The 14,106-nt window shown below is 39.8% G+C and overlaps 1 protein-coding gene across 2 annotated transcripts in view; it reads right to left on the reverse strand.

Annotated features, from left to right (window-relative positions):
- MCM8 (minichromosome maintenance 8 homologous recombination repair factor) overlaps window positions 1-14,106 on the reverse strand; it is a 42,391-nt gene that overhangs the window by 3,488 nt on the left and 24,797 nt on the right. The window contains exons 1-6 of one of the 2 annotated variants that reach the window (XM_034432332.3): window positions 11,624-12,274; window positions 6,172-6,309; window positions 5,813-5,942; window positions 4,598-4,683; window positions 2,459-2,527; window positions 404-495 (exon numbers count right to left, since the gene is read on the reverse strand). In XM_034432332.3, coding sequence (XP_034288223.2) covers window positions 404-495; window positions 2,459-2,527; window positions 4,598-4,683; window positions 5,813-5,942; window positions 6,172-6,309; window positions 11,624-12,061 — 953 coding nt within the window. In that variant the 5' untranslated portion in view covers window positions 12,062-12,274. Of the gene's footprint in view, window positions 1-403; window positions 496-2,458; window positions 2,528-4,597; window positions 4,684-5,812; window positions 5,943-6,171; window positions 6,310-11,623; window positions 12,275-14,106 lie in introns of those variants that run through there. The other variant, XM_087882325.1, reaches the window with a different exon arrangement.

Genomic DNA, 14,106 nt, shown 5'->3' on the forward strand with positions numbered 1-14,106 from the left:
CAAATTTTACATTTCACCACTGCAGGAAGGGGTGTGTATGTGTGTGTGTGTGTCTGAACGGGAGAGGAAGTAACAAAGAAGCAGGTGGAACTACCTTGAAATAAATCACCTCTGAATCCAGTAAACCTAGACCCAATATTAACACGAGAACAGTTACAGCATCAGCCATCAAGTGTTATGGGCTTATAGTGTGATACTGTTTTTTAGATAGACCATGTGCTGTGCTTCCTCCTATTTTTATTATATGTTTCTTTGTGCTTTCTTGAACCATCTTGAATCTCACGAAACTGGGCAATATTGAACAGCATGCAATAAATAAAATTGCCTGAGCTCTCATTGTACTCCTTACATTGCTTGTTTTTCCACTCACCAATAGTATAACAAAAATTGTAACTTTACATACCATAAAGTCTGAAGGTACACACTGTCCACATAATTGAAAACTGGAGCAGCTAAAGAAGCTGCTACTAAGATGAGCTGTACCACGGTGTTCACCTGGTAATAGATTAGATTAAAATTAAGTCACACAGTGCATTTTCACAGAAAAAGTACTATGCATACAGTACGTGCCCACAATGTTCTTCCCCTTCAGTGTAAGCAATGTAATGTAAGTCACAGAAATGGAGAATGGAAGAGTAAACCAAATATATTAAAGATATAATACAGGAAAGAAAATACAGCTTTATCTAATTTACACCAACAAAATTCATCTTTCTCATTGCCTTTACTTCCTATCTGAGGATCCCTCCCATCAACTCATTCCACCCATAACTGTTGTCTTCTTCGTTCTCTTTGCCCATTCACTCCTCCTTTATATATTTGTTTTGCCATTCAGGCATCATTCTCTTTCAGTGAACAAAGAACTTCAACATTTTCTCTCATTACGGACATCATCCATTCTTTATTGTTCTTGTTCATATTCCCTGTCCTCCTCATCTGTCTGGGGCAGTAGGTTACAGGTAATCCTCACTTAACAACCTTAATTGGGACTAGCAACTCCATTGCTAGCAAAGCTGTCAGTAAGTAAAATATCTTGTGACTGTACCACTTAACAATAGTAGTTTCAGCAATCTTGGTTGCTACTGTTAAGCAAATCCCTCACAATTATTAAGTGAAGCCCCACTCAGATTCAAGCTGAGTCCTTCCTGGTTGAGTCCTTCCCAGCCCCAATTTTCCCAAGGCAAGAGATGCTTTCAGGGGATCACTTAACCAGAAGAGGCCAATTCCTTTTTCCTGCCTTGTATGAACAGTGCTGCCTCAACTCCCCCCACCCACCCACCCACATCTCTGTCCTTTTGGCTGCTCTGCACAGTATAGATAGTCCTCGACTTAAGATCAAAACTGAGCCCAATTGCTAAGAGACAAAGTTGTTAAGTGAGTTTTGCACCACTTTGTGACCTTTCTTGCCACGATTATTAAATGAATCACTGCAGTTGTTAGGTTAATAATAACATGACTGTTATGCGAGTCTGGCTTCTCCATTGACTTGGCTTGTCAGGTGGTTACCAAAGCTGATCACATGACCCCAGGACACTGCAACCATCATAAATATGAACTAGTTGCCAAGCATTCAAATTCTGATCATGTGACCATGGGGCTGCTGCAATGATTGTAAGTGTGAAAAATGGTCGTAAGTCACTCTTTTTAGTGCTGTTGTAACTTTGAACTGCCTCTAAATGCATGGTTGTAAATCAAGGACTACCTGTATAGCTGAGATGAAGAGTTATTGTATACAGGTAGTCCTCGACTTACGACACAATGGAGCCCAACATTTCTGTTGTTAAGTGAGACATTCGTTAAATGAGTTTTGCTTCGGTTTATGATCTTTCTTGCCACAATTGTGAAGTGAGTCACTGCAGTTGATAAGTTAGTAACCTGGCTATTAAGTGAATCTTGTTCCCCCATTGACTTCGTTTGTTAGGTCACAAAGGGTGATCACATGACCTTGGAACACTGCAACCATCATAAATAAGAACCAGTTGCCAAGTATCCACATTTTGACCATATGATCATGGGGATGGGGCAAAGGTTGTAACTGTGAAAAAACGGTCATATCACTTTTTTCAGTACCGTTGTAACTTTGAACGGTCCCTAAATGAACTGTTGCAAGTCGAGAACTACCTGTACCTTCCATCAGGGCATCCAAAAAGGCATAGATATGGGGTGGGGAAAGGTGTAATATTGTAACCGTTATAAATATGTGATAATTGCCAGATGCCTGAATTTTGAGTATGTGACTGCAGGGGCTCTGTGACAGATTTAAGTGCAAGGACCAATCGTAAGTCCATTTTTTCAGCGCCATCAAACAGCCACTGGACAAATGGTCGTTAAGTGAGGACTACCTACGTGGGTAAGTCATGAAAGACAATCAAATTGCAGGAAGCAACAAAAAGAATGCTGCTGCAAGGCAATATTCAGTTTGCCAAATGGACACAGCATGACATACTGTTGTTCTTACCTTGCTGATGAACGTTGGCTTTAACTGAGCAGTGACATAACATGGATTGAAATATCTACTTAATGTCTTCTGTGAGAAACAACAACAAAAAAATAATCTTGCTTTTAATAAACGTGGTGAAAACAAAGCCTTTCCTAAATTTACGAACCGATAAAATCGAACTGATGCTTTTTAGCAACACAACATATTTAGTCTACATCTTCATGCTTATGTTTAACAGTGCAATTCTTCCTGCATACATCTGACTTACTCTGTAGGTAATCAAGAGTATAAAACAGGATTGGGGTTCGCACAGCTTCAGGAAAGGTGGTCAAAATAGGCTCAAATATTTAACTGTTTTAGAATACTGTTGTACCTGTGTTTAATTTTTTATAATATTTTATATTACATTCGTTTCTTTTATAAATAAGTCAAGGTGGTCAACATATCTAATACTCCTTCCTCCTCCTACTTTCCCCACCAAAATAACCCTGTGAAGTGGGTTTTTCTGAAAGAGAGTGAAAGTCTCCCATGTCTATAGTGGGACTAGAATTCACAATCTCCTGGTTTTTAGGCCAGTGCCTTCACCACTACAACCAATTTTTAAGTACAAAACAAATGCATGAAGCCAGCAGAACTTAGTAGAGTCTCTGCTCTTTATTTCAGCAACAAAATAAACAGGAAAAATTATTTGATAGTTATGCCACTGAATTTGGATGGTGCAATCCTTGGGTGTTATAGAAGGCTGCCTATGCTTTATGCTTAGACTGTCTACATACGCTTTAGAGGGAAGATGGCTTACAAGAAATTAAATTAAGGAGACAAATGGGACTAAAGAAACCATGGAGCAGACATGGAGCAGACTGTGATGGCGAACCTATGGCACGGGTGCCACAGGTGGCACACGGAGTCAGATCTGTGGGCATGTGAGCGTTGCCCTACCTCAGTCCAGCACGCTGGCCAGCTGATTTTCGGGCCTTCCAGGCCCACTGGAAGTCGGGAAACGGGCTGCTTCCGGGCCTCCGGAGGGCCTCCAAGGGGGTAGGGAAGGCCGTTTTCTCCCTCCCCAGGCTCCTAGAAAGCCTCTGGAGCCTGGGGAGGGCAAAAAAATGGGCCTACTGGGCCCACTATGCCATCACGTGCCAAAAGCGGGGGGGGTCACACGCGCATGCATGGGGGGACAGGGGACATTGAATTATGGGTGTGGGCACGTGTGTACGCAATCCCCCCCAACTCCCCCCGCTTTTGGCACACGACGGCAAAAAAGTTAGCCATCACTGCTACAGTATAGGAGAAGATTTGTGATCATTTCAATAATATTTTGGTTCAATTCAGTAGGATAGCTGGAATGACAGTACTTTCTGCTCTTAGAAAGATTGTTTTGAGGAGCAACAAGGCAGTGAGGGAGGAGGTCAAACAGGCATTTTGAGAGAAAAGTTTAGGAACAGGAACAGAAATGATATCATTTCAATGGGAAAGGAGGAGACTCTTCTGCAGCTGAGAATGAGATGCTGGGCAAGAAAAGGTCACAGGAAGGACAAATGGTGAAAAGATGACATAAGAGTAGACAAGTTGGCAATTTGAAACTGGAACAAGTGTTTGAAAATGAATAGGAAACTTGGAGTCATTTAACAAGTATAGCGTAGCAAGGTATAGCAATGAAGAAATAGTGGAGAATCAAAGGAAATTCTGATGCACAAAGATTATGATCTTTAATTTTCACTGGAAGGTCAGAGAGAGTATTTTTATAATTTTGTAAACACTCAAGTGGAAGGCTGGGAAAATATTATAAGGAAATTAGCACACACAGTTCAAGACTTCTGGCCCAAGGAGAATTTGGGAGTCACAGTTCTATCTGAAAGGCAGAAGGTAAGGGAAGGTTATCCTCTGGAAGCATTCAAAGAAAGATCTGTCTTGGACAGAAATACAAAAAGCAAGAGAGAGAGAGAGAGACCAAATAAGGAAAGAAAAGAATCCCTTTCACTCCCTAATTCTTTGTGACAGAAAAAAATTGTTGCTATTATTGTCTGTGGAGAAAAAAAAAGTCTGATTCCTATTTTAGCAAGCCTTCATTTGGGAACAAGTTTTACACGTACTGTTTATTCTATGACTGCTTTGATTTCCTATCAAATGTATATTAACACATGGCAGGATACTTACCGGTGGAGGAAGAGTTTTGTATCGAACATAGAAAACAGCAGCAATTAATGTAATGTCCCTTAGAATTATCATTGATGTAAGTGGGACTGAAAAAAAAAATAGTGAAAGTCTTCTTAAATATATCTAAATTTCACTCCTGACTCTTGTAGTCCCTGCAGTTTTCTTGGCAACGTTTTCAGAAACAGTTTGCCATTGCCTTCATCTAGGGCTAAGAGCAAGTGGCCAAAGATCACCCAGATGGCTTTGTGCCTAAGGTGGGACTTCAACTCACGGTCTAGAGATTTCTAGCCTGGTTCCTCAAACATTGCATCAAACTGGCTGTCATATTGAGAGTACATAAAAATAATTCCAATTCACAGCATGTCTATATGGATTGCTACAAAAGACTAATTAGTTTAAATCACTGTTATTTAATTATATTGTCTACCTACTCATTACCACAAAAACAACACAGATAAATTACAGTGGTTGCTGTAACTGAACAATGCATTTAGTTTCTGGCCTGGGCAAAAGCCTACAGCACTTAGCTGTCTCTCCTCTATCCCTAGAAGGGAATAACCTCAACCTGGGTAAAAGAGAATAAAACACACAAAATCTGTTACTGTTTGCTATATATTGTTTTTCTAACCATAATTTGCCTTCAATGGAGAATATATAGCTCAAAATAAATTACAATGTAAGGCAGAAGCAAATGCTATAATCTCTTCTGACTGTATCAACTACCACTTTAGAATTACAGCGTTATTTAAACCCTTCAAAGGTTCAGTAATTTATTTTAGATAATAAAATGAATTCAGGAAATTTAGCCCAATGAACAACATGGACATACAGGATATGCTAAAAATAAGATCTTAACTACACAGTATATATTACATGAAATGTTCAAATTGGATGCAGTTTTCTTTCAAACCCTTCCTTACTCATTTTACACATGATTTTTGAGCATCCCTAAATATGGTAACATGTTGTCAAAAACAAAATTAATTAATAAAATTGGCCCATAGGGCCTGATTTTTGGTACACCCTGTGTATTGCATTTTTTTTCCATTGGATTTGTTTACACTATAGGTTGAATATTGTAACTATGATATCAACATACTGAGGTATTGAACTGTGCTGATAAACTGAAAGAGATTTGCTTCTAATATTTAACAATTCATTGTTTTTATATCATTCAAGAGGAAGAATAATTTGAAAGACAGCTTCTTTGCTTACCTGGAATAAGGTTTGCACATGTCAGGCTAATATATAGGATACTGATAAGGATTTTATCAGCCAGAGGGTCCAAGGCACTTCCCAACGCAGATTTCTGGTTGGCCCAGTTTCGTGCAATAAAGCCATCCAACTGAAAATGCAAGATAGACATGGGAAAGAAACCAAACATTACATTTTGTCAGATTTATATCATCTTTTTTTTCCAAGAGTGCCTGAAAATACAGGTAGCACTAGCTAATTATAAAATCATATTCAAGCACTTTAGGATCTGAATTTGAAAATATTTCTGAACTCACTTTTAAAGAAAAAGAAGTCTCATTTCCATACAACATTGTAAAATATATACATAAAGGACTCACCAGATCTGTTATTCCAGCCAGGGCAAATACACCCAATGCTACATTAAAATCTTCTTCAATAATCAAATAGCCCAAAATAGGTGCCAAACCAATCCTTGCCAATGAAAGTAGATTAGGGACAGTCCAAGGGTTTTCATACTAGAACAAAAAAAAATAGCATAGGAAAAAATTATTACAAAACAAATATAAATAATCTGAATTTAATGTACTTTGATATTATGGAAGATAACAGGTAAACTTTGCATGTTTAATGTGTTTAATTGCTGCATTGGAATGCATGTATCTTTTCTAAGAATTTCCTTAACTACCAAGAAAGAATTCCAAAAAGAAGGCTCAGCTCTGATAACCAGTTGTTCCCATCTCTCCCACTCAAGAGCTGTGGGGACTCACTTCCCCATCATTGCCAGAAGAACACACAAATCCCTACACTCTGAAACTCTATGAGCAACAAAAATGGGCCACGACATTGACCAATTGAAAAGGGTTGATTTGTTTTTGCATTGTTGCAAATCTCTTTGGGGACTCTTACATCAAAGGGCAAAGTAAAAATTGCAAATGGATTGACTTTCAGATTAATAAAAGGATATAGCTATATACAGATATCAATTCTTCTGAAATTCTCAAATGTTCAAAACAAAGCAGCACATAGATCTCAGGGGTGAAATGTAAAATTTGTTATTACCGGTTCTGTGGGCGTAGCTTGGTGGGGGGGGTAATGTGACTGGGTGGGCGTGGCCAACTTTTTTTTTTTAACTTTTCAAAGCATTTTTTCTAATGCTTTGAAAAGCCTCTGCCAATCAGGCAACTCAGCTGGGATCATCAGAGACTTTTCAAAGCATTTTTTTTACCACCTCTTCGGCCAAGAGGTTGCAGAAAAAAATGCTTTGAAAAGCCTCTGACGATCGCAGCTGAGCTGCACGATCATCAGAGGCTTTTTTTTTTTACTTTTAAAAGCATTTTTTCGTTGGAAGAGATTGTAGAAAAATTGCTTTTAAAAGTTAAAAAAAAAGCCTCTAATGATCGTGCGGCTCAGCTGGGCATGGTGGGGGGGCGCACAGGGATTTTTGCTACCGGTTCTCCAAACCACCCGCCGCCATCGCTACTGGATCGGGTGATCCGGTCCGTACCGGGAGCATTTCACCCCGATAGATCTCCTTGGGATGGTTATGCCTACTTCAAAAAGCCAAAAATGTCTACTCCACTGAGATTCTTTTCTTGTTGGTAATCTAAAAGGATCTTGACTTCCTAACCTTCTGCTTTAACATACTGGCTAGAGATCATGTTTCCCCCACCCACCTCAATTCTGAGTTTATGATACTGTAGATAAGAAGACACCTGCGTCCACCAATCCTAAATGTTTAGGTTACAACAATCACAAGCTACCCTGTCATATATAACTTATGTGATAAAAAAAAGAATCTGCATTGACACACCTCTTCATTTAACATTTTTGTGACTAATCATTTGCAATATTGCTTTTTTTTTTAATCAACCACTGATTTCTTGAAATAACAGTTTTCATGTGACCATTTTCCCAACAATTATCACATGCTATCTCTAGATCCTTTCCCTGAATGTTTTGTGGGTTTTCTAACTTTTCAACACAAATGGTACTTCACTGTTTATATCCAGAGCTGAAGGATTTATCTCAGATCTGCCATATTTGAAGGCAACTCCTCTCTGATCCCATTACTCTATTTGGCTGCTAGCTTTTATTTTCAACTTTAGCTCAGAGAGAAACAGAAAATAAAATTGAGCCAAATTCTATTATTTCCTCCAGGTTATATATCTTGGTTCCATCTAATCATTTCTTTAACAAGTGTATCTCTCATGTACCAAACGCAACATAAAATTTCCTCCTTTCTTCTGAAATAACCAGGTCCCATTTTAGACGTTTAAGTATTCAGGGTTTTTCAAGACACTGTATGAAAGAGCTCCTTCCCTATAGGTCCCTTTTTAATCAAACTTTGAACAAACTTTGAACAAATTCTTTTAAGTTCCATTTTTAGCAACTCACTCAACAGTTGACAGAAGGATGTAGGGATCTTCCTCAGGCATATATACAGTGTGTGCACAATTATTAGGCAAGTGAGTATCTTGACCATATCATTTTTATGCATATTTTTCACCTGCAAGCTGAATAAATCTGAAGACTTAGTGGATATAAGAATATCAGATGATGTGTATCTGTGTAATAAGGGAGGGTGTGGCCTAAGGAGATCAACATCCTATATCAAGGTGTGCATAATTATTAGGCAGCTTTTTTTCCTCAGGAAAAATGGGCCACAGAAGAAATTTAACTGACCCTGAAAAGTAAAAAATTATAAAGTATTTCAGAGGTATGCAGCACTCTTGAAATTGCTAAGATATTGGGGCATGGTTATAGAACCATCAAACAATTTGTTACAAATAGTCAACAGGGAACACGCAACAAACGTGTTGAGAAAAAAAGACGCATATTAACTGCCAAAGATTTGAGCAGAATCAAATGTGAAGCTACCAGGAACCCATTATTCTCCACTGCTGTGGAGAATATTCCAGATATTCCAGAACTGCAACTTACCTGGAGTGCCCAGAAGTACAAGGTGTTCAGTGCTCAGAGACATGGCCAAGGTAAGAAAGGCTGAAATCTGACCACCACTGAACAAGACACATAAGATGAAATGGCAAGACTGGGCCAAGAAATATCTGAAGATAGATTTTTTCAAAGGTTTTATGGACTGATGAGATGAGAGTGACTCTTGATGGACCAGATGGATGGGCCTGTGGCTGGATCAGTAATGGGCAGAGAGCTCCACTTCGACTCAAGACACCATCAAGGTGGAGGTGGGGTACCCATATGGGCTGGTATTATTGAAGACGAGCTAGTTGGACCTTTTCAGTTGAAGATGGACTCAGTTAATTTTAATCAACTCCCAAACCTACTGCCAGTTTTTAGAAGACACTTTCTTCAAGCAGTGGTTCAGGAAAAAGTCTGCATCTTTCAAGAACAGCATGATTTTTATGCAGGACAATGCTCCATCGCATGCATTGAAGTATTCCACTGCATGGCTGCCAGTAAGGCCTTAAAGATGAAAGTATAATGATATGGCCCCCTTCTTCACCTGACCTAAACCCTATTGAGAACTTGTGGGGCCTTCTTAAATGGGAGATTTATGGTGAAGGAAAACAGCACATCTCTCTGAACAGTGTCTGGGAGGCTGTGGTTGCTGCACAAAAAGTTTTTTTTTAAATTTTTATTGAAAATTATTAAAAAAATACAGAAAAAAATATAATAATATGGATAGAATTGCAGAGAGTAATATAATACATATAGAGTTTTAAAGTATCAATTTTCGCCTAGAGAAAGTACAAACTTCCATTAAGCCAACTCATCAAAAGAAAGAAAAATTTATCCAGAAAAAAGAATTCTCAATTGTCATGCAATGCTACACAAAAAGTTGATTGTCAACAGACAAGAAACTGACAGACTCCATGAGTGAAAGTCTTATGACTGTTACTGAATAGAAGCTATATTGGTCACTGATTTTTTTTTAATGTCAGAAGTGTTTATTTGTACATTTTGAGTTGTTTGTTTATTATTCTCACTTTAACAGATGCAAATAAATGAGTGAGATGGGCAAATTTTTGTTTTTCATTTAGTTGCATAATAATGTGCACACTAATAGTTGCCCAATAATTGTGCACGCATTCTCATTTTTACTTCCTTAAATATTCAAGTTTGAGATTTATTCATATTTTGGATTGACCGAGGAGAGCATTGTAGTTGTTCAATAATAAAATTAACCCTCCAAAATACAACTTGTCTAATAATTGTGCACACAGTGTAAGCTAAAGTCCTTAGGAATTACTGTCTTTCAAACAAACTGTAAGCTGTTTGAACGCTTCAGTTCCTTGTTGACATTAAACCTCTTTATCCAGTTCCCTCTGCTTATTTTCTTCCCTTAAGATCTCTTAATAAGTATTACTTGGCTGACAAAGATTTATTCCCTTTTTCAAGAGGGGGAGGATTCAGTCAATAACAATCTCTTATTTTCCACACTGGTTCTCTCCTTTCATAAATGCTGCTTTTGTAATACAAGCAGCTTTGCTTATTGGGTTTGAGACAATTTGTCTTCTCATAACTTTTCCCATCTGCTGCTTCCCATCATTTTGCTCACCTCTGCAGCTTCCTTTCTTTGCACTTGTTTCTCTCAGCAGCTTTTGCTTCCTCCTCCCCTGCAGCCTTATCTTTTCCAAACTACCCACTCTCTTAAAAAGCCCCTCCATTCAGTTTTTCTCTCTGCTGCAGCTTCTCTCTCCCTTCTAATAAAGACTCCTTTTAGCAGCAAGAGCTATGCCACTGACCTTTCATCAGTCTCCTCTAGAGGAAAAAAACTCCATGACACTTGTCATCCCCTTTGGAAAAGCAAATTCATTTTTTTAATTGTTCCCCTCCCCCCAAAAGATGCAACTTTAAATAGTTGCCATAAAAATCTCAGGGTTATAATGCTCTCTACTGATGGAGGGATGGACGGACGGACGGATGGATGAGTGAATGGATGAATGAATACAATTTTTAAAATAAAACATGTGTTTGTGTGTGTGTTTTATTTTAAAAATAGTAGTATTAAAGTTCATGCAAAATAATAAAATAATGATCTTCCATATAAAATAAAGTTTAAAAGTCACCCCACCAACTTTTGAAATATGGTTCTCACTTGCACAAAAGATTTTGAGTCAACAGACATTGCATATTTCTGATTAAAAACAAAAAATAAGATTTTCTTATGGAACGCTAGATCTTCTTCTATGCTTCATTTCCAGTAATATTAATGCATTACTTTGTCTTCTAAGAATTTTACACAACACCATTCTCTATACACATTTAGCCATTCTTAGAAAGTTATATTATACTAATATAATATAAGGGTGGGAAATAAGTTGGCATCTATAAGAATAATCATATAAGATGCCAAAAGAGTACCGAAAAGCAAATTATGTCAAACATGATGAAGTTCGCATTTATACAATCCAGCAAAACCACATGAGGGCAATTTCACTGCACAACCACGAATTAGTAAAGTGTTGGAAGTCGTTTAAAAGTGCACATCAAAGGGGAAGAGGCCGGGAGACGTTCTGCAGAAAGTGAAATCACTTTCCTTCCTTTTAGGGATAACAGATAAAAAAGCGAGTTTTCTTTTCACACGAAAGTACTGCAGAGGTCAGTCTGATTCCAGGAGGCATCGCTTTGGATTGCAAATAGGTATTCGCTCGGGATTATTTTCCCCTGCATGCGGCAGCCTCAAATCCAAGGCGAGATTTCTCCTTTGCACAACTTTTTAAGAATTATTTTACCGAGCCGGGTGAGCCTGCTGCCTGAAGCGCTGCATTTAATAGGGGTCATCATGTCAACGGGGACGAAAGGGAAGAAGCCGGGAGAAAGGAGCCGCCTGCCCCCTGCCCGCCCTACCAGTTCAGCGAATCCTTTGCTCTGCTCTGCTTTGCCAGCATCGGGTCGTTCCGAGGACTCCGCCGCCGCCGCTCTCCGAGCGGCTCCTCCGCAGCCGGCGCGCGAGCAGTGAGGCTGCCCAGGTCCGCCGGAGGAGCAACCGAAAGGGGGCGCCCAAGCCGCAGTGCCTAGAAGATGCTTGGGGCTGGGCGGGCGCACGCGCAGTAGCAGACGTCGCCCCGTGCCCGGGGAAGACGGGGAGCGACACTCCGCGAGACTGCTGGAGGAGGCCGCGAGCGCAGCTCCAGAGCCCCTCCAGGGCTCGCCGCCGCCTCCTCCTCCGCGGCTCCTCGCGCCGGCAACTGCTACGGTGGCCCCCAAGCACCGTCCTGGGCTCGCGCTCCGCAGAAGACCCCACCCCCAAGTGCTGCCTTTGACCAACCAAGCAGCGGTCAGCATGGCTTGGTTGGGGCAGGGGGGTTGGGGTTGGGGGGGAGGCAGGGAAAAGACCTTTCTACCAACGAAGAAGTGGAGGAGGAGGAGGAGGAGGGGCAGAATTGTAACATGCCCCTCCCCTCCTGCTCTCCCCCCGCCGCTGGCCGTCCCCCTCTTCCATTCAACCGCGCTTCCGCGCACCTTCTACCTTACGGTCCAGCCGGACACGCTTTTTACGACGCCTCGGCCGCTCTTTACGGCAAGAGGCACCCCGCTTATTAAAGGAACAGCAGCGTTGCTGGCGAAGATCGAATGGTGGTTCCTGCGGGCTGTGCAGTAACCTCTAATTTTAAGTTCCACGCCTAGGGAACACCACATTATAATTTAAACACTTTTAAAACACCACATTATAATTAAATCGGGAAATGGGGTACCACAACTGTACCAGTTTGATGTAGATACCAGGCTAGATATCGGGAGATCGCGAGTTATATAACTCTGCCTTGGGCAAAAAACAAGAAAAAAACCAGCTGGATGACTTTTTTTTCCTCATTAACATTTTTATTGAATTATAAGATACAAAATGCAAAAGAAAATAGGAAAACTATGGGGAGAAAGCTGTGGGGGGGGAGAAAAGTGAGGAAGGATTAAAAAAAAGAAAAAGCAGTATTGACTCTGTTGCAGTAAAATAGGGCATTAATATCAAATCACAACTCTGTTTTTTCATAATATAAACCAGCTATTTCTATAAGGATCTATCAGTCTAATTGGTAAAACCCAAAATCAAGCTTTCATTCTTTTCCACTTCAAGCACAAAGTTCAGAAGCGGTGGAAACAGAAGTATTTATATTCTTTTCTTTAATCAAAATAGTTAATTTTGCCATGTCAAGCTGGATGACTTTGAGCCAGTCCGAAATCTTCCCCCCCACAAAAAAAAACCCTGCAAAGATTAGTTTAGGCAATTGCCAGGAGTCAACAACTGACTTGAAGGCACAGAAAAGAAAATAAACTGGAAATAAAGCAGCCCCTTTTGCAAGCACAGCATTTGAAGAAACAGAGCTGGACAGGGCTGGTCTCCAAAAACCTAAGCAGGATCAGTCTATTTACTAATTTGAGGAGAGATCACAAAAAAATCCTGGCTTTTAGTGATCAACATTGAAGCTGAGGAAACTAGACAGGTGCTTCATAAAGTTGTTGGATGTTGAGTTTGACCCCAAGGGATGTTAATAAAATTGCATGAATATCGAGAAGATGCAGGCCAGGATATAAGCCAGGTGGTAACAGCTGAAAATGTGGGTGAATGGAAAGGATGTCTTGATTTAAAATATCTACTATCGGCACAGGATCAGTAGGAAAGATCCATCATGTATCTACTGGAGGAAGAATTAACCAAATTAAATTACTATTCTTCATGAGGTGTGTTTAATTTAGGCAATTTGGTTTTTAAAAGCTGGTAGAAAAATAGCGAAGCATAGATCAAAAAAATTGACAGAGGTCCAAAACAGATAACTTAGTATTCTGTTCTCAATTTCTTTTCCACAACTATATATAGAGAGGTAGAACCTTGACTACTGCAAAATATGTAGCAGGGTTGTGTTAAGCGGTAGTCCTGGAGCTATGTAAAGCTAGGGGATGGAATATCGTTTTTGTAGCCCTCAATAAATCACATTATCAAAAATCAGTGGCATTTCTAAAAATCAGTGGCATCATTTCTAAGTTGAAGATCTTTCAGAAGCCTGTTCTGACCCAGCCTTAGCACAAGCAAGAAACAGACTTCTTGTCACGAAAAAAAAACCCTTTATTTACCTCTTGTGAATTAATTGCATTCATCCACCGAAAAGTCTAGGCAAGAGTTCTGCAAGGAGTTAAATGCAGCAACAGACCTTATCAGTTCCTTGTGATAATTGCAAGGTCATGAGCTCCCAGCTGAAAGGCTGCAAATTACGTTCTGGCAAGCAGTCTTTGATGCAGGAAATACAAAGAGCAAAATCTTCAGAAATACGAACTGTTGTCTCCTAAAATAACCACTCTCCTTTCCTTCTATTTATTCCCCAGCCAGGGAGGGGCCA

Source organism: Pantherophis guttatus, chromosome 1 (genome assembly GCF_059756535.1).
Source record: "Pantherophis guttatus breed Tessera chromosome 1, ASM5975653v1, whole genome shotgun sequence".
Classification (NCBI taxonomy): Eukaryota; Metazoa; Chordata; class Lepidosauria; order Squamata; family Colubridae; genus Pantherophis; species Pantherophis guttatus.